General features: G+C 43.1%; 1 protein-coding gene across 8 annotated transcripts in view; it reads right to left on the bottom strand.

Annotated features, from left to right (window-relative positions):
- PPP2R5C (protein phosphatase 2 regulatory subunit B'gamma) overlaps positions 1-19519 on the bottom strand; it is a 149908-nt gene that overhangs the window by 104899 nt on the left and 25490 nt on the right. Inside the window, exon 1 of one of the 8 annotated variants that reach the window (XM_036263560.1) lies at positions 5792-5982. The exons of 5 other annotated variants lie outside the window; for them this stretch is intronic. In XM_036263560.1, the coding sequence (XP_036119453.1) occupies positions 5792-5885 (94 nt within the window). In that variant the 5' untranslated portion in view covers positions 5886-5982. Of the gene's footprint in view, positions 1-5791; positions 5983-19519 lie in introns of those variants that run through there. 2 more of the 8 variants (XM_036263575.1, XM_036263580.1) reach the window with 2 other exon arrangements.

Here is a 19519-nt window from a genome sequence, read left to right as displayed (position 1 = left end):
GACCTCACTCACTGTAGCAGTCATCTGTGCTCGTGACCTTGAGCCACGGTCTTTTCAAGATTCCAAAAATTTTCTTTAAGTACACCACCAGAAAAATGATCTGCCATTTTCCAGAGTTCTCCAGTCTCCACATCCTTGGTGGCGCTACTTCCATCCGACAGGGAGGAGAGACTAAGCGCAAGTCGAGGCCCTTAATACTTGGTATTTCTCATGAGCCTGACAAATACTATTTGACTGACTAAGTAATTAGCTAAGAATTATACCCAATAACTATTATCTGAGCGATCATTCAGGGAAATAGCTTTTTATTTCCAATCCACCAGTGCTTACACTCAGAGACGGTCTCAGATGTCATGAGGAATACCCAGCTGACTACAACCTTCCCCAGGACGCTTACGATTCATGGGGGAAGTAAGAAAATAAAGCCAATAATTAATATCTGGCTGATTTGGTAAGTGAAATGGAACAGCAGGGAAGGAAATTTTCAACGTGCCCCTCACACCATGAATGTATGCACGGAATTTCACAAACTCTCACTTAAACCTGAGATGAGTCTAAACTCTAGACACTCAAATCTATTTCAGTATAGAAAGCATACCAATCAGAAGGCACATGTGATGGGAGCCTTCACAACCACCCCTCAACACCCCGCCCGCCGGTGTGAAGGGGGCTGGGTTGCCTCCTGTTTCATTCATCTCTGTGGCCCTGGGCAAAAGGGTGCCTCCTGCTCTTCCAGAACGGACCAGATAACACTGCCTCCCAGTGCTGGTGACTCAGTGAGAGGATAGGGCAGCCTGGCCCTGGCCCAGCCCACTGCAGGTGCTCCGTAAAGGTTGCCTTTCTTTCTGGGATAGCCACTGGGGCAGGGTGCTGGGCCCTAGACTCCGCCTTACAGGCTGGTGACTTTAGGGAGACAGACAGCAGGACGTATCCTGCTCACCTCCCAGGCAGGGATGCTGGGAGGTACAGGTTGGTCAGAGCGCTACGGCGCCATGACATGTGACATATGGGGCCAGAAGTAGCATATTCCCCAACTACTATGCCTGTGAGGCACCTGTCCTTTTCGTAGGTTAAAACGCACACACTTTTCTTGCCTACTAACTTTACCTCTTTATTTTTCTCTCATTCTTAAACACAAGTAACATAATTTAATGAAAAAATTCTAGGGAGTTCAACTTTTGCTGCAAGGCAGGAATCATGATCAGAAACCTGAGTGGACACTGCACCCAAGTTCAAGGGCAGACTAATTAACAATGGTGGGCAGACTGCACACAAACATGAACTCTTTCTCCCCCTGCTACTTAGGTTAAGTTCCACATCTCAGGAATACAAAAGAAACACCTTCACATAGAGGGTCACTACAAGTGAGCTTCAAAGGTACATTTCTAAAAAGTCACCTCACAGTGTCAGTTACATAACATACAGGTGCTTGTGAAGGCGTCTTGAGTTGTTGCACTATTCAGAGAATGAGTCACTGGTATGCTCTTTTGGAGGGTCTTTTACTCCTGGTCATCACTGAGACACTATTCCTTCCTAATTTGGGGGAATGAGGATAATCCTAGGCACGTCCTCACTGGCTTTGACTGCATGCAGCATGTTCTCCATCTAGGAGTCCACGTGTGTGAGAGTGTGTGTGTGTGTGTGTGTGTGTACAGGTTTTACAAGTAGTACCGGATAAGCCATTAGATTGAGTGCAGCAGGAAATGACACCATGGAGTCCAACTTCCACACGGCCTTCCTGCAAGCTCTTCTCTAAGTTGTTACTGGAAAGGTGAAAATTCTCATCTAATTGGTGATCCAGAAAGACTTGTGAGAGAACAAACTTTTCTACCACCAGACTTCCACTTCCCAGGAAAGAACCATTTCACACAAAAAGAACCATTTGCTCTCTGGCTCCCCACCAGTCGTTCAAAGACAGACTCAGGTGGGTGAGCTTGCTAACAACCAGAACATGATCAGAACAGTTAACAACGTTATGGAGGCCGGAATAACAGCCAGCTGGAAAAGGATCAGACAGCTCTCCTCCTCTCTGGCATTAATGTCTTTGGCTTGGCTCTTCCTGCCTTGAGCCCAGCTCTGGAAGTAAGCATAAGATCCATGGAGGGCCCAGCTCCCGAACCCCATCAAGTAGAGGAAAGACTCCATGACACCTATTTGACATTTTACTATTCTTAACAGGCAATTTAAAAATTCAACTAACAGCCCAGATGGTGTGGCTCAGTGGCTGAGTGTTGATCCATGAACCAAGAGGTTCCCAATCAAGGCACATGCCCAAGTTGTGGGCCAAATCCCCAGTGGTGGGGAGGGGCATGCAGGGGGTGGCCAAACGATGTTCTCTGTTACTGATGTTTCTCGCTCTCTCTCCCTCTCCCTTCTAATATCAATAAAGAAAAAAAAATTTTTTATTCAAGTAATATCCCTGGCCGGGTGGCTCAATTGGTTGGAGCATTGTCCTGTACACCAAAAAGTTTCGGGTTTGATCCCTACTTGGGGTGCATACAAGAGGCAATTGATCGATGTTTCTCTCTTTCTCTCAAATCAATAAACATATCCTAGGGTGAAGATAAAAAAAATAAAAAAAAAGTTCAAGCAATAGTCTAAACCAGGGCCTGCAAACTATGGCCACTGGGCCCAATCTAACCTGCTCCCTACTTTTGTACATAGAGCTTTACTGGAACACTATCACACCCTTTCATTTACTTACTGTCTGTGGCTGCTTTCATCACAGCCAAAAATAGTGACCGCCCAGAAACTGAAACATAGTCAATCCCTATCCAGAGCTGTCCAATACAGTAGCCTAGACACATGTGCCTACTAAATTGAAATTGCACTGGCCACATTTTAAGTGCTCAACAGTCACATGTGGCCAGGGCCACGGCAGTGGACAGACAGCACTGAGAACATTTCTGTCATGGAGACGCTGGAAGTACAGGATTTAGGTCATCAAGCTAAATTTACAGCCTTCAGGGTCCAGGTGCCTCCCTCCTTCTACAGGCAGAAAAGTTTACACTAAGTTTCGTCTGTCCCTTTCACACTAGAACTTTTTAGAAAGACTATCTAATAGAAGAAAACTATCAAACCAATTGGGACTACTAATCAGTGTAGTGATAGTACTGATTTATTTGTTTACTTGACTGCTCCCCCAGGGGGCAGGAAAGCTGCTTGGCAGGCAGAGGTAGGGACTGGACAAATATTTGTGTAATAAATGAAGAAATGGGCCCTAGGCACAAAACTGTCATACAAAAGAGGTCACTGAAACAGATGGGTGTTGATAAGGCTTTGGAAAAAAACTGCTATTAATCCTGTGGCAAAGTTTCTACAAACAGCCCAACTTTCCATTTTGAATGAGTTTCTTTTCTTTTTTTTTTTAAAGCTCTTAATCAAGCCAAACAACTGCCTGGGTTTGGGTTCTGGCCCTAACTTACAGGTGTGACCTTGGGCAGGTTCCTGTCCCTTCCCTGGGAAGACTCCCTCTTCCCTAAGTGGGAAGGAGCCCCAGTGAGGGAGAGGCCCCTTGGTGCTGCCTCTGGGCCTTTCCCAGCATTGTGACGTCTAGCCCACTCTCCAGGGTACCCAGAGCTGGCTCCTCCAGTCTCTCCTGCACCAGGGCCCAAGTCTGTCTCTCCAATGAACCCGGCTCCTGTGCTGCAGGGCTGTGTCTCTCAGTCAGTCATGTTTAATGATCCTCAGCACTGGACAAGCTGCTAACTGGACATTAAACTTATCGAGACTCTAAAAGCCAATATAAATAAAACACTTTGCTAAGCCTCACATTAACATGCTTTCTCTTAAAACATCCTTATGAGTAAATCAAGCATTCTTCAAGTTTTGAAATTAGAAAGTACCCCCACCATTTGAATTAGAAATCAATTTTAGGTCCCTAAAGGTTACCCCTTTTTTTCTTTTTTATTATCCTCACCCGAGGACATTTTTGCATTCATCTTCAGAGAGAGCAGGAGGGAGAGAGGGAGGAAGAGAGAGAGAGAGAGAAACATCAACGTTAGAGAGACACATCGAGTGGTTGCCACCCACACGACCCCAACCAGGGCCAAGGACCAACTGCAACAGAGGTACGTGCCCCTAGTGGGAACCAAACCCAGGACTCTCTGGTCCTCAAGCTGACGCTCTAACTGCTGAGCCAAACTGGCCAGGGCAGGTTACCCCTTCTTAACAACTGAGTCCCTTCAGGTTAGTGCACTCCACGCCTTTCCCACGGAGGTTAGAGAGCAAACAACCAGCCACTCTCCCAACAGCAGGGAGTACAAACAGGCCACAATGAGGTCTTAGAATTAAAAAATTAATGTGGTGTAAGAGAGAAAAATCAAATGGTTTCATTTCAGAATAAATTTATAGTTAAAAAAAATAACTGGTACACTAAGTGTCTAATAAAATCAGAAAACTCATAATCCTAAATGTCTATTATTTGTAAGATACTTGAAAGGTATAAAAATATACATTTTATCTGCAATACAATCATCTTAATGGTAAGTAGTGTTTCAAACTAACTTAAATCTAAACACAAGTACATCTGTATTTTGCCCATTTGGTTCCTGCAGCTGATCTACATGCCATACTCAGGTGGTGTTTGCTCTTTCCTGGGCATACTGCAAAACAGTGAATTCAAGGCCCAACCTACAAATTGGTCACTGTGGACACTCATTCCCACCAGCTTCAGTCATTCAGTGATTGGGTCTTTCTGTGTGTTATCTTCCCTGGGTCCACCCTGGGATTTGAAAAATCCTGCCCAGCATTTTAGTCACACAGACTATTGGTCACCTAGAAATCGGGCCCTCACCCTTCCTTAATACAGGCTTCAAAGGAGATTTTGACAGGTACACTGTCTTGTTAAGGCACAGCCGGGATATTATAAATTTTGAAGTGCTTTTAAGAAGCTTAACATCCATTTCTATTTCACCCAATTCTGAACAAAATTTTGCATAGCAACTATTTTAAAATACCAATAAGCATACTACCATAATGACACTTACATTTTAATATTACTATTATTAATCCCTAGAGTAATTGTCTTTTAAGCTAAATTTGTGTTTATAAGCCAAGTTTTGTATAAAATATAGGAGGCAAAGTGTAATTATTAAAAGTAACTATATGTACATTGAAAACTTGTTGCTATGCTAATTTTAAAGTCAAACGGCAATGCAGAGCCAATTTAATGCAAAACATTTCCTTAAGAGTCCATAAAAGTACTAACATTTCAGAAATTATGACCCACACAGGTTTCAATGTTTCAGAGCAGGAGTGTATGTCTCTTTTAGGCTCCACAGCAAGAATGAAAACAATCCTTTTAAAGAAAGTTCTTTTCTAATGGTTTCTGCACCTTTTCTGACTGGTTTATCTTTAATTCAGGGATGTGTCCCTGATGAAACCTTTACAGTATTAAGCAGCACAGATGTAAGAGAAACTCTGCAGACGAACAACTTGGCCAGGCGCTGCCACCGCCTCTCCTTCCAGCCCCCACCCAACACCTTCCCCAGGCGGTGACTTCACATCCTTTGACATCAGCACAGCTCGGAAAGGGGGATGGGAGAGGGAGCAGAAAGCAGAAAAACCAGCTTTGAACTATGCATGCAAGGCCTCTCTCAAGACTCCAATTCTGTGAGTAGATCGTAAAATGCCAAACTGCAGGGACACGCCCCGCCGCCCCTGGTTAAGTCTGCAGTGAAACCGTGAATTCTGCTGGAAAGGACTTCCTGCTCGTCTTATCTGAAGCACAATAGCCATTTATTAACTAGCCACAGAAGGTTCCGACTCAGTGAAACGCACAATAACTTACCTCGAATATGGAGAAGGGCCACGGGCTGGAAAGGCCCATTGGAGTTGGCCGCATCCACCACCATCCTGCCTCCTGCTTTATTACATGTCAACATCTAGACTCGGCGGGGAAGGTAATGGACTCCTTAAGGCAAGAAAGCAGCCTCCATTTTAGTTTTAAAAAAAAGGCAAACTGAAGCTCTGCAGCTGGAGGGAACTGGCTGCCGCGTGATGTCAGCAGGCACGGAGCCCGCCGATTGGCCGGAAGCTGCAACTTAAAATGACACTAAAAAAACCTGCAAATGGAAAGAGCCTTCTGTTTGGCTGTCAGCGTGCACGGGAAGCCTGGGCATTCTCGGCTTTCTGCAGTCTTCATTTCTCTGTAACTTTTAGGCAAATATCCCATTGCTCAGGGGGCAGGGCTGAGGCCATAGCCCCGCCAGTCTGTAAACAGATGGTCTAAGAGCTACCAAAACAAGTGTGTGTGGGTATGTGGACCGGAACCTGAAATTTTAGCAGTCCCCTAACTGGTACCCCAAAGTCAAGGGTATTTTATACCCATCTGGCCGCCTTCTATTTTCTAGTTATAATGACTTTAATGTTTGTATCTTATTTAGCATTTTAGCAATCTAGTTTTTTTTTTTAAGCAAATGGCTATTCAAATATCACAGTCCCAATTCATAAATGTACACTCTTGTCAACCTATCCTACCACCAAGTTATAATCTTATAATTCCTCAAATACTGGTTCTTCTCGAGACCTAATTTTTACTGAAAAAAGCCAGTTAAAACTTAAAAGTTAAAAAAAAAATCATATGGAAAGTGAAAGCTATTTAAAATTTAATAGTCAGAAAGTAGAAGTTAAGTCAAAATAACATTTAGGGTTTATTTTTGTATTTTAAAGATGTCAACATATTAGATACTTTTAAGTTTTAGGTATTTTGTTTTTTATACTCAGTATTTTATTTTTTTATTAATTTTTTTTTTTTACTAATATACTTTTGTTACAGATGTTTCTCCTTTTCCCCCAACTGACACCTTCCTCCAGATATCCCCCTCCACTCGACACCCCCCCACCCTCACCCCACCCCACCCCATCCCCAGCATTGTTGTCTATATCCATGGTTACGTATACATGCATATAAATTCTGTGGTTTATCTCTTCCCTCCCCTTGCACCCGACCTCCTCTTCTGTGGTTTGTAAGTCAGTCTGTACCCTACTTCTCTGTCTCTGGGTCTATTTTGTTCATCAGCTTGTTTTGTTCATTATATTCCACAAATAAGTGAGATCATCTGATATTTGTCTTTCTCTGATTGCTTTGTTTCCCTTAGAATAATACTCTCCAGGTCCTTCCATGTCGTCTCAAAGGATGAGAGATCTCTCTTTCTTACAGCTGCATAGTACTCCATTGTGTACATGTACCACAGCTTTTTTTATCCACTCATCTACTGATGGACACTTGGGCTGTTTCCAGATCTTAGCGATTGTAAATAGCGCTGCTATGAACATAGGGGTACATATATTCTTTCTGATTGGTGTTTCAGGCTTCATAGGGTATATTCCTAGAAGTGGGATCACTGGGTCAAATGGCAGTTCAATTTTTAATTTTTGAGGAAAACCATGTTGTTTTCCATAGCATTCCTACCAGCAGTGTACTAGAGTCCCCCTTTCCCCACACACTCGCCAGTACTTGTTTGATGATTTGTTGATGGCAGCCATTCTGACATGTATGAGGTGATACCTCACTGTTATTTTGTTTACATTAAAATTTTTTAATGAAAAATACATTTCAATTATTTTTATGGGGCTAGTATTAAAAGCTACTGTACAGAACTTAATTTCCTATCTTTAAAAAAAAGGTTAATGAAAAAGCTGTTCCAAGGAGAAAGACATTGTTTCTAAATTGAAGTATCCTGGGGGTGGTTGGTTGGACAGATTCTCTACAAAAAGAAATGTCTTTACAAGCACCAAATAAAAACAAGTAAGTTTTTTTTTTCTTTACTGATTTGAGAGAGGAAGGGAAAGTGAGAGAGAGATAGAAACATCAGTGAGCGAGAACATCGATTGGCCACCTCCTACATGCCCCCCACTGGGAATCAGGCCCCAAACCTGGGCATGTGCTCTGACCAGGAATCAAACCAGCAACACTTCTCAGTGCATGGGTCGATACTCAACCACTGAGCCACGCTGGCCGCAAAACAAGTAAACTTAAGAACAATCCTTCTGGCAGGCAGAACTTAAGAAATTCCTCACTTCTTCACACGTACAACCAAGTTTGTCTGAACCACACCTTCTCTTTTTGTAATTTCTCACGTAACTCTCCCCACCCCACTTACTTATAAACAAGAATGCAAAAACCCTTTGGTTCCTAAACATATTCATAATAGGAAGAAATACCAGGAGCGCGACTGAGTTTAGCAGTTACACCTGTTGACTGGCAGGCTTCCGTTTCACTAAACAATGGTTCAGGGGTGCTTAGCAAGACTATAGCTTTAACTATGCATCAACAGCCATTAAAAAATAAGTCCCTGGCCAGGAGGCTCAGTTGGTTGGAGTGTCATCCTGTGCACCAAAAGGTTGTGCGTTTGATTCCAATCAGGGCACATGCCTAGGGTGTGGGTCCAATTCCCAGTCAGGGTACATAGAGGAGGCAACCAATCGGTGTTTCTCACGTCAATGTTTCTCTCTCTTGTTCTCCTTTCCTCTCTCAAATCAATAAAAACATATCCTCGTGTGAGAATTAAAAAACAAACAAACAAGTAAAAGCACACCAAATCCCACCCTTGTCCCCTCTTTCTGCAGAGCTGAGGATGTTGATGGAGTCCACAGCTGGCCACAAAATTATAACAAGCAACGGGGAGCAGGCATCAGTGAGGGGGCCTCACATCTGCCTGGCTCCTCAGCCGTCTGAACAGCAAGTGTGGCTTAACAAAAACAGCCTGTGTTTAGAGTCAAGTGATGTGAACTTAGACTCTAGTTGCTAACCCTCTGGGTACCTCAGAGGTGGGTGAACTTGTCCCCAGGACTCATTTCCTACGACTCACCATCACCCCACTCCCAGGCAGTGACACCAAATGAACTCAGATGTAAGTACAATTAGGAATAAGGCCTGCAGGGAGCTTGGTAATGGGTCCAAAGCACCTTACTGTAGGTCTGTACTTAAAAAAAAACCAAGACCTGCCCTCAAATACTTAAGTTTTCATCTGAGATAAAATGTGGAATGTGCCTGTCCTAAGACTGTGCAAATGAATGGGAAAGCAGACATAGGGGTAAAACACTCCTAGAACCTTTTTTTTTTTATCCTCAACCGAGGATATTTTTGCATTTATCTTCAGATAGAGCAGGAGGGAGAGAGTGAGGAAGAAAGAGAGAGAGAAACATCGATGTGATAGAGACACATCGAGTGGTTGCCACCCGCACAACCCCAACAGGGGCCAAGGGCAAACTGCAACCAAGGTACGTGCCCTTAGTGGGAACCAAACCCAGGACTCTCTGGTCCGCAGGCCATCGTTCTAATCTCTGAGCCAAACTGGCCAGAGCCACTCCTAGAATCTTTATATAAACATTTAGATTAGAAGTCAAAGAAAATGTGAAGACATTTTTCTGATGCATTTTCCCCTAATGGGGAAGATCAAAGGATCTCAATTTTCTTAGTGATTCCCCGTGCTCTTTGGAAGCTTAATGCATATGAAGTAGTTCTTTAAAAAACTCAAAGAGGCCCTGGCCGGTTTGGCTCTGCGGTTAGAGCGTCGGCCTGAGGTCAAGACCCGGGTTCGGTTCCTGCTAAGGGCATGTACTTCGGTTGCAGTTTGTCCCCGGCCCTGGTTGGGTTGTACGGGTGGCAGCCACTCAATGTGTACCTTTCACGTCGATGTTTCTCTCTCTGTCTCTCCCTCCCGCTCTATCTGAACAAAAAATGAAAAAATGTCCTCAGGTGAGGATAAAAAAAAAGAAGAGTGACCTAGAAATCACCGATTTCTCTAAACACACTCTAAAATATAAACAAATCTATACTACGGGGAAGAAAAAAAAAAAACTCGAGCAAATAGAGATAAGGTATGTTTCTGGAATGGAAGCATACATACTTTAAATAGTCTGGTGTTAACTCTTCCCCAAATTGGCTTACAGTCAAAATTTACCTGGGTCTCTTTATTTTTCTGGGTACTTGACAAAATAATCCTAAGGTTCACCAGGAAAAACAAGAAGCAAGAAGAATGAGGCACTTCTAATGAGAAAGGCCAGTCCTACCAACTATAAAGCACATGAGTTAATGACAGTGGGATACGAGCTTAGGAGGCAGGTTGATGGGACAGAACCAATGGCCCCAAACCAATAAATGTATTTATACAAGTGTAATATTATGATAAGGAATGAATCTCAAATCAGTACAAAGAGTAACTGGTTGGCTATATGTGGGGAAAAATCAATTTGAGTCTTAACTTCATACCAAAATAAGATCTGGATTAAACAGTTAAATAAAAAACAAATGGAAATGATGACCCTCAGTCTCCACAGCCTTTAGAAGAAAAGGGAAGTGAACATCAATTTTCAAGCTGAAAAGAAATGAACCCCTAAGGGATATTGCTCACATTAAAAAATTTCAAATTTCTGCATGTTCCCTCAAATGCTACAAACACAAGGAGTTAATAATATACTAAAACTGATTAGAAAAAAACCTGAGGTCTCAATGTTTAAATGATTCAGTTCATAAAAGAACTGATCAATAATTGTATGAAAAAGTATTTCTTTACCTCTCAAATCAGCAATAATTTTTTTAAATGATAATTACTCAATACTGGTAAAAGCAAGCTGTAACCCTGCCAACAAATCTATAAAGTGTTCTGATCCTTTTGGAAGATAATTTGGTAATATGTGTCAAGATTGCTTAAGTAATTTTACTTCAGGGAATCCATTCTAGAAATATAGTAGCCATACGTGAGCACCACATTTTTTTAACTTTTAAAAATTATGCTAGCCCTGGCTGGTTTGGCTCAGCGGTTAGAGCGTCGGCCTGCGGTCCTGAGAGACCGGGGTTCGGTTCCCGCTAAGGGCGCGTACCTCGGTTGCAGTTTGTCCCCGGCCCTGGTCGGTTGTGCGGGTGGCAGCCACTCAATGTGTCCCTTTCACATCGATATTTCTCTCTCTCTCTCTGTTCCTCTCTCTCCCTCCCGCTCTACCTGAACAAAAAAAAAAATGGAAAAATGTCCTCGGGTAAGGATAAAAAAAAAAAAAAAATTATGCTAAAATACACATAAAATTTATCATATTAACCATTTTTTTAAGTGCACAGTTCACTGGTACTAAGTACATTCACCTCCTTGGTTAATTCCTAAGTATTTTATTCTTTTTAAGAACACCATACTTTTATTTGAGTCTACAATGTTAGAAACTATTTAATTCAAAGGGATATCACACAATAACATATTACACATCCATAAAAATATTTATAAATGTGCAAATGAAAATATGAGCGAAAAGATATAATTTTTCAGAAATAGTATAATCATAAAAAAAATACTCCCCAAATATTGACAGTAGTCACTGTTGAGTGTTATGGCCACAAATGTTTTTTCTTTCTGAAACCTTTCTATAATGTTCAGTATTGCTAAAATAAGCATATAATATTTTCATGAAAGTTAAAAGTAACAATTTTTGAAAAGATGTACAAAAACAACCACATAATACTTCCAAGAAAGTTAAAGGTAACAATTTTTGAAAAGATGTACAAAAATAAGCATATAATACTTCCATGAAAGTTAAAAGTAACAATTTTTGAAAAGACGTACAGATTAAGTTACAGCAGGGAGAATCCCTCAATGAACACTGCCTCTCAGGGGTAGTTTAAGAACAGAGCAGGACTGTGATGGAAAGCCAGGAAACAGGATAGACAGATCTATTGTTAACCAAAGGAGATCATGTTTGTAAAAGCACAAACAAAAATTAGCCTAATCAGGCACGACAAACTGAACCAACAAGTTGGAGGACGCAAACTCCCTGTCTGGAAGGATCGGTTCTGAACGACTTCACTTTTTACTGTAACACTGTCATGTTGCTTGAAATCTACGTGCTCACCCAGGTTATCAGGGCTCAGTCCCTCCCGGGTGAAGCAGGTACTCAGCAGTGCCACCCAGGAGCGGCTCGGACACAGCATGTCCCTGGCACTGGGACACATGTTTTCATCACTTGGTTGGGGAAAAGCTGCCTTGAACAACCCTGGGGCTGGATGTCTTTCCTCACCTGTGAAAAGGTTACATGTTCTCTCCACTCCTCGCTTGTTAGGAGACATAAATGTCATGGGTGGAGTATAGGACCCGCTGAGATGCAGTGGAGAGCTTGGGAGAAAGCAGCTGCAACCCAGGCAGGATCCAACCACAAGGCTGTCACTTGGGCCATGACAGGTGAGATGCAGCATCTCTGTACTGCACCAGAATGAAAGTTTAGAAAGGAATTATCCTCTCTTCTCTGGTCGCTCTGTGACTTTGTTTTGGTCTTTATTTAAAAACAAATGGCCTAGCCCTGGCCAGTTTGGCTCAGCGGTTAGAGTGTCGGCCTGCAGTTCAGAGAGATCCGGGTTTGGTTCCCGCTAAGAGCACATATCTCAATTGCAGTTTGTCCCCGGCCCTGGTTGGGTCGTGTGGGTGGCAGCCACTTGATATGTACCTTTCATGTCGATGTTTCTCTCTCTTTCTCTTCCTCCCACTCTATCTGAACAAAAAATGAAAAAAAAATCCTCGGGTGAGGATAAAAAAAATAACTAACTAAATAAAATAAAAACAAATGGCCTAGCCCAGCCAATGTTGCTCAGTTGGTTGGGTATCATCCCATGAATCAAGAGGTCACCAGTTTGATTTCTGGTCAGGGCACATGCCCGGATTGTGGACTAATCCCCAGTGGAGGGCGTGTAAGCATCATCATCAATGTTTTTCTCTCGCATTGATGTTTCTCTCTCTCTCAAATCAATAAAGACATATTAAAAAACAAACAAACAAAACAAATGGCCTATAAATACCTCCCACTAATTTTCTTTCTAGGTAACATTTCTGAAAAAACTTTCAAATTTTCATCTCTAAATTCAGAAGGCTTTCTTTTTCAACCCCCAGTAATTCTGTAGACAAATGAAATATAATCCTACTTCAGTGATGAAGTTGATGGTGGTTTCATTAAGAGACAGTTGTCTTTTTGGACCTAGACAACCGGCATCTTAACTGCAGGTGCCGGCGCTGTCACTGCTTTAGCTGAGAACTATCTGAGCACAGTGACGTGCGTTTAGTCGGGTAAGAACCTAACCTAAAAAATCTGGCTTCACTCACAGTTTAAAATAGACTTTTTCCTTAGGCACATCACAGCTACCTGGCATTTAGCTGTGTTCAAAGGTTGCCAGGGGACTTCCTGCTGCCAGCAGCAAGGACAAAGGGACAGGCACTGTTGTTCTGCTGTTGTTCTGTTGTGAGTCCTGGGAGTGATTAGAAAGGGGACCAGTTTAGCCCCAGGGCAGGCCTGCGGAGGTCAGTGAAGTAGATGGAGGAAAGTTTCCCCTGCATGCTGCCAGGGGACCTGGGCTGAGACACCTTCAAAGCAGGCAGGACTCATGCTCTTCCTTGTCCTGAGGCGGCGGGAAACCCACCCAGAGTGGACAGAGTCCACGTGACCTACCGAAGTGCTTTTATGTCAACTCTCAGTGATAAACCTGTTTGACAAAGAAGAGCCTGAGGCAGGGGGAGCGATGGACCTGAATGGTTCCAGTCACCCCACGAGAGGTGACGCCACAGCACTTCTGTGGGAAAGAACAGGCAGGGGGCTCAAAGAGCTTTTCCTTCCTTCAGCACACGTGTTTCCAGGGCCCTGGCAAACACCACAACAGTCATGCAGACAGCCTCTGGTCACGGGGGACCTCCTGACAACAGCAACACGAGGTGGGTGGGGCAGCGTGTGCAGAGTGCTCTGCAACCTGAGTGTCCACGATGGACGAAGGTAAACAAACTGTATTCCATCCACACAAAGGATGTTACTCAGCCTCAAAAAGGATGGAGATTCTGACAGATGCTACAATGTGGATGAGCCTTGTGGACATCATATTAAGTGAAATAAGCCAGTTACCAAAAAAAAACAAACAAAAAAAAACCCCAAAACGTTGTATGATCACTTAGAGTTGAAATCAGAGAACAGAATGGTGGTAGCCAGGGGATGGGGGTGATGGATAAATAGTACAGAGTTTTGGTGGGGATGGTGAATAGATAGCAGTGATGGGCACACGACATTGTGAATGTATTTAATGCCAATAAATCATACACTGAAGAATGGTTAAAATGACAAATATTATGCTATGTGTATTTTACTACAATTAAAAAAAGATAAGGCAAGCTCAACTGAAAAAAGACAAGGCAGGCTGGAGCCAAGGTGGTTCAGGAGACATTGGAGGAGACTGAACAAGCAGGGCAGGGAGGCTGCCTCTGGGGAAGGCAGGGCACCAAGGAAACCCAGGCCCACAGGGCCCTGGAGGGACTAGACAGAACATGAGACCATCCTAGGGACAGTGTGTGTGTGTGTGTATGTGTGTGTGTGTGTGAGAGAGAGAGAGAGAGAGAGAGAGAGAGAGAGAGAGAGCGCGCGCGCGCGCGCGCATGCAGTGCATGTAAGGTGCTGGGAGAAATCCAGGTGAGGTTTGGGGAAGGCCTGAGCTAAATATTCAACATATGATGACAGCTACCAGGTTCTGCCTGAAAGGTCTCACAGAGTATGACCAGCAGAGGCCTCGCCCCTGGAGTAACAGCCACATTTGTGGCCCGAGAAGAGTGGGCTGGGCTGGCTGTGGCTTGCACTGGGCTCAGGCTGTCTGACGAGACCAGCTCTCACTTATGCACAGTAGCATCCCTGATGGCACGTCTGCTGCCCATCTGCTGGCAGAATGCAGACAAGAGGTGCTGGAGCTGGTCTTGTCACGAAGGGGAGGATGTCTGGGTCTGTTACCATCCTGACCACACCCCATGCTCCACACAACCACCCAGGTGGTCAGTAAACATTTGCTGGGAATTGGCACCTGCCTCACAAACCCTGGGCTGCTTCCTGCCATCGTTGTGTGAAAAGACATGGAAAACAAAACACAACAGAAGACACGCCTGGATCATAGAAGAAAAGACTGTAGAAAGCGGGGTCCACTCTGGGAACTTCTCTCCATTTCTGTTCTTCTTTAGCTAATGAGAAAGAGGCTAAGCTCCTCTAATTTATTTTTAGGCAGGAAAACAATCCACAAAGTGGCAAAATTTTCAACTGTATCAGAAAAAAATTGTGTTGAATGAGGTTGAAGTATTATATTTTCACAAAAGGAGGGGCCAGAAACATAAAATGTTAATTTCCATTCAAAAGCCAATGTTCAAAAATTCTAGTAAATTTTCCCAACAACAACGTGGCAACTTCTTTCCCCAAAGGCCAAATACTTAGCAACTAAATTTCTGCCCCTGGGTCTTCAGTTAATTGTCATTAAGTCCTACCTAGTTCTAGTAAAACGTTGACTTCTCCCACATCCTTCTTTTCTAAAGCAGGGAGAATGCCTCAAGAAACAAAGTCCATCATTAATTTAATCCCTCATAACTCACTTTATTTTTTATTGTCTAAATACATTTCTATTGATTTTTTGAGGGGGGGGGGAAGGGAGAGATAGAAACATCGATGTGAGAGAGGAACATCAACTGGCTGCCTTCTGCACACTCCCTACTGGGGATCGAGCCCACAACCCAGGCCTGTGACCTGACTGGGAATCAAACTAGAACCTCTCAGTCCATGGAATGATGCTCAATCCACTGAGCCACAGCAGCCAGGCTGTTACAGAGGATTTTAAAAAGCTGGGATTCAAATATCCAACAGTAGCAGCATTACTTAAAAAAATATTAACAAACTTTAATTTTCAGGTTTACAAAAAAATTGAACATAAAGTTCATACCCCCATTTCCCCCATTATTATTATTATGTTTTTGTTACCTCTCACCCGAGAATATTTTTTTCCATTGATTTTTAGAGAGAGTGGAAGGGAGAAGGGAGGGAAGGGGAGAGAGAGGGAGAGAGAAGGAAGGAGTGAGAGAGAGAGGAACATGGATGTGAGAGACACATCAATTGGTTAACTCCCACATGCACCCTGACCAGGGCCGGGCATCAAACTTGCAACCCAGGTACATGCCCTGACCAGTGATTGAATCCAAGACCCTTCTGTCCATGGGCTGACGCTCTAACCGCTGAACCACACCAGCCAGGGCAGTTTCCCCTATTATTAACCTCTTGTATTAGTTGGTACATTTGTTACAATTCATGACCATTATTATTAGCTGAAGACCACAGTTTACATTAGGGCTCACTCCATGTTATGCATCCTGTGGACTTGACAAATGCAAAATGTCATGCATGTTAGCATTCTGTTATCCATGTTACCATCATGGTATCACAGAGAAGAGTTTCACTCTCCTGTGATCTGTTCATCCCTTCCTCCTCCCGACCCCTGGCAGTCACTGATTTTATTTATAATTTTTAAAATTATTTTTCAAAAATATCCTCACCCAAGGATATTTTCCCATTGATTTCTAGACAGAGTGAGAGGGAGGAAGGGAAAGAGAAACATCGATGTGAGACACACATCGATTGGTTGTCTCCTTCATGACCCTGACAGATCGAACCAGCGACCCAGGTACATGCCCTTGAGTGGGAAGCAAACTCCAGACTCTTTGGTCCGAGGACCAATGTGCTAACCACTGAGCAAAACTGGCCAGGGCTATGCTCACTAAATTTACAGAGAGGGGAAGGGAGAGATAGAGAAGCATCGATGCAAGAGAGAATACTGATCAGCTGTCTTTGCATGTGTCCTGACTGAGAATCAAACCCACAACCTTTTGGTATGTAGGATGGAGTTCCAATCAATTGATCTACACCGGCCTGGGCAACCACTGAACATTTTACTGTCTCCCTAGTTTTGCCTTTTCCAGAATGTCATATACTTGGAATCATACAGAATGCAGCCTTATCAGACTGGCTTCTTTCACTTAGTATATGCATTTAAGGTTCCTCCATGTTTTTCATGGCTTGATAGCTCATTTCTTTTTATTGCTGAACAATATTCTACTGTCTGGATGTACCACAGTTTATCCATTCAACAAATGAAGGACATCTTGGTGGCTTCTAAGTTTTGGCAATTATGAAAAAAGCGAGGTATGGTTTTTTAAATCTCTCCAATTTCTTTCCTTTTTTTTTTTTAATCCTTACTCGAGGACATTTTCCCATTTTTGTTGATAGAGTGGGAGGGGAGAGGGAGAGAGAGAGAGAGAAACATCGATGTGAAAGGGACACATGGTGCCTCCCGCACGACCCAACCAGGGCTGGGGACAAAGTGCAACCGCGGTATGTGCCATTGACCAGAATCGAACCCATTGGTCTGTGGGCCGAAGCTCTAACTGTTGAGCCAAACTGGCCAGGGCAAATCTCTCCAAATTCTTGCAAAAAATCATACAGGGCAACTAAGATGACAAAACCAAAAGCCTGTGGCCCTGGCTGGTTTGGCTCAGCGGTTAGCATTGCCCCGCGGACCAATGAGTCGCGGGTTCAATTCCAGCCAATGGCACATACTTCGGTTATGGTGCGTCTCTGACCCTGGTCAGGGTCATGCAGAAGGCAATCTGTCAATGTGTCCCTCTCATGTCGATGTTTCTCTCTCTCTCTCTCTCTCTCTCTCCCTCCCTCCCTCCCTCCCTCCCTCCCTCCCACTCTATCTGAAGATAAATAGAAAAATATCCTCCAGTAAGGATTAAAACAACAACAACAAAAAATCCCAAAAGCCTGTGGCCAACGTCTACAACAGATTTAGCTGAAAATGTGTCCTCATACACATGTGAACATACGAGGATAGACTCCCATACAAGACCTGTGTGCTATTGGCATCTGCAAGGAAGACAGCAGAGAAGCCAGGGCTGGCCTATGGAGCTGACAGCTTGGAAACATTCCATCAGAGTGCTGGGCGAGCCCACCTGAGAACAGCAGCTGCAAACAGGAGGGTCTGTACCCTCCAGTGGGTGAGAGCAAGGTGTCCAAGACTAAGTTTTAAGGGACCGAACCTGTCTGAGCCCGGGAACCCTCAAAACTCAGCAGCTGAGGCTCCCTTCCACAACTAGGCCACACTGGGGAGAAACTGCTGGGAAGAGAGTCCCAACTGAACAACAGGGGGCAGGAGGAAATGGGAAAAGCAGGTCCAGGTAGAAGCAGGGGACGAGACTGAATTAGGGCACTAAGAAGGTGAGCTGCCATATTTTTGAAAATTTCACAAAAATAATCTAAGCCGGAACTCTAGAGCCCAAGCCCCTCCTCTCTAATCTCCCTGCACCGCACACTCTCTCACAAAAGGAGGGATCAAAGGCAAGTCCCACAGAGGGTGATTGTAAGAAAAAAGAATAAAGAACAGGTGACATCTCTGCAGAAAGTAAAAGCCTGTCTGAAAGACATCCCACTAAAGACATTAAAAACTACAACATAATACTTCAAAATGAGCCAAAGACATTAAAGGAATAATATAATGTGTGAAAGGACTACACGAATCTTTAATAGACAAACTCAGAAATAGGTAATATAATTCTGTAAAGAATTTTTTTTAAAGTTTCAAAAATGAAACTAACTGCTAGAAACACAAGAACAAATAAACACAACGTAAAATGCCTTATAAGGAATGGTACGTGAAAAATTAAAAATAAGAAATGAAAAGCACAAAGACAGAAACAACAAATAGAAAAAGAGGCAAAGAAGATTCACTATTTATACAATAGGAGTCTCCACAGGAGAAAGTAAAAGGAAAGAGAACAAATCCTCAAAATAATAATCCAAGAAAAAGACCAGCTAGTACATACAGAAAGCACATGACATGTATGTGGGAAAACCAACCTAGGATGATACATTCTGAAATACTGGACTTAAAAGAAAAAAACAACTATTTAGGCATGAAAGCAAACAGACCAAGTCACCTGTGAGGGACAGAAAATTAAAGTGACATCAGCTTCTGACAGCAATGCTTTACTATAGGAGGAAATGGAGGAACAGCCTTAAGACTCCATGAAAAGAAGATCTGAGCCTAGGATTTTCGAACCAGACGTTCGAAGTTTGAAGTTGAAATCTACTCCAGAGGAGTGCTGTCGTCGATACTGGTGGTGAGCACTGGCTACATGCCACGTGGGAACCAAGTCTGCACAGGGAGGGAGGGTGGGAACAGTCCCCGGTGCTACCTGTCTGACAATGAGCAGAGAGCAAAACCATACAAAGGGGAGGGGGAAGAAAATGAAAAGATGCAAAAAAATTTGACCTTTCAATCTTCACTTTGGTCATAACATTGGTTATATTTTACTGAGAATATTTTGTGTGTAATGTGGGACAAAGTAAATAAATAATTATCTGATATTTAGTTCTATGATCTCTGATGTTCTTGACAACCAGAAATCTTGGTGTGGCAAAAAGGAGATGTAAGACAGAAGTTAAACGAATGCCTAGCAACCTGAATTTGAATAGAAAATATCGTCTCAACTTCACATGTGCTATATCCTGAAAAAAATGTATTTTCTAGTTTGGTCCACTAAAAAGGCCTGTAGAAAATGACCATTTCAATAGTAATGAGAATGCTAACACCCAGGCTGCGATCTTGAAATGCCATTCCCCACTAAAAAAACCTGGACTTCTTAGAGAAATGGCTGATTCTCAAATTTATATGGAAATGAAAAGAGCCAAGAAAATTATG

Source organism: Molossus molossus, unplaced genomic scaffold (genome assembly GCF_014108415.1).
Source record: "Molossus molossus isolate mMolMol1 unplaced genomic scaffold, mMolMol1.p scaffold_m16_p_1, whole genome shotgun sequence".
Classification (NCBI taxonomy): Eukaryota; Metazoa; Chordata; class Mammalia; order Chiroptera; family Molossidae; genus Molossus; species Molossus molossus.
The sequence above is the reverse complement of the archived record's forward strand: the minus strand, read 5'-3'. Positions and strand labels throughout refer to the sequence as shown.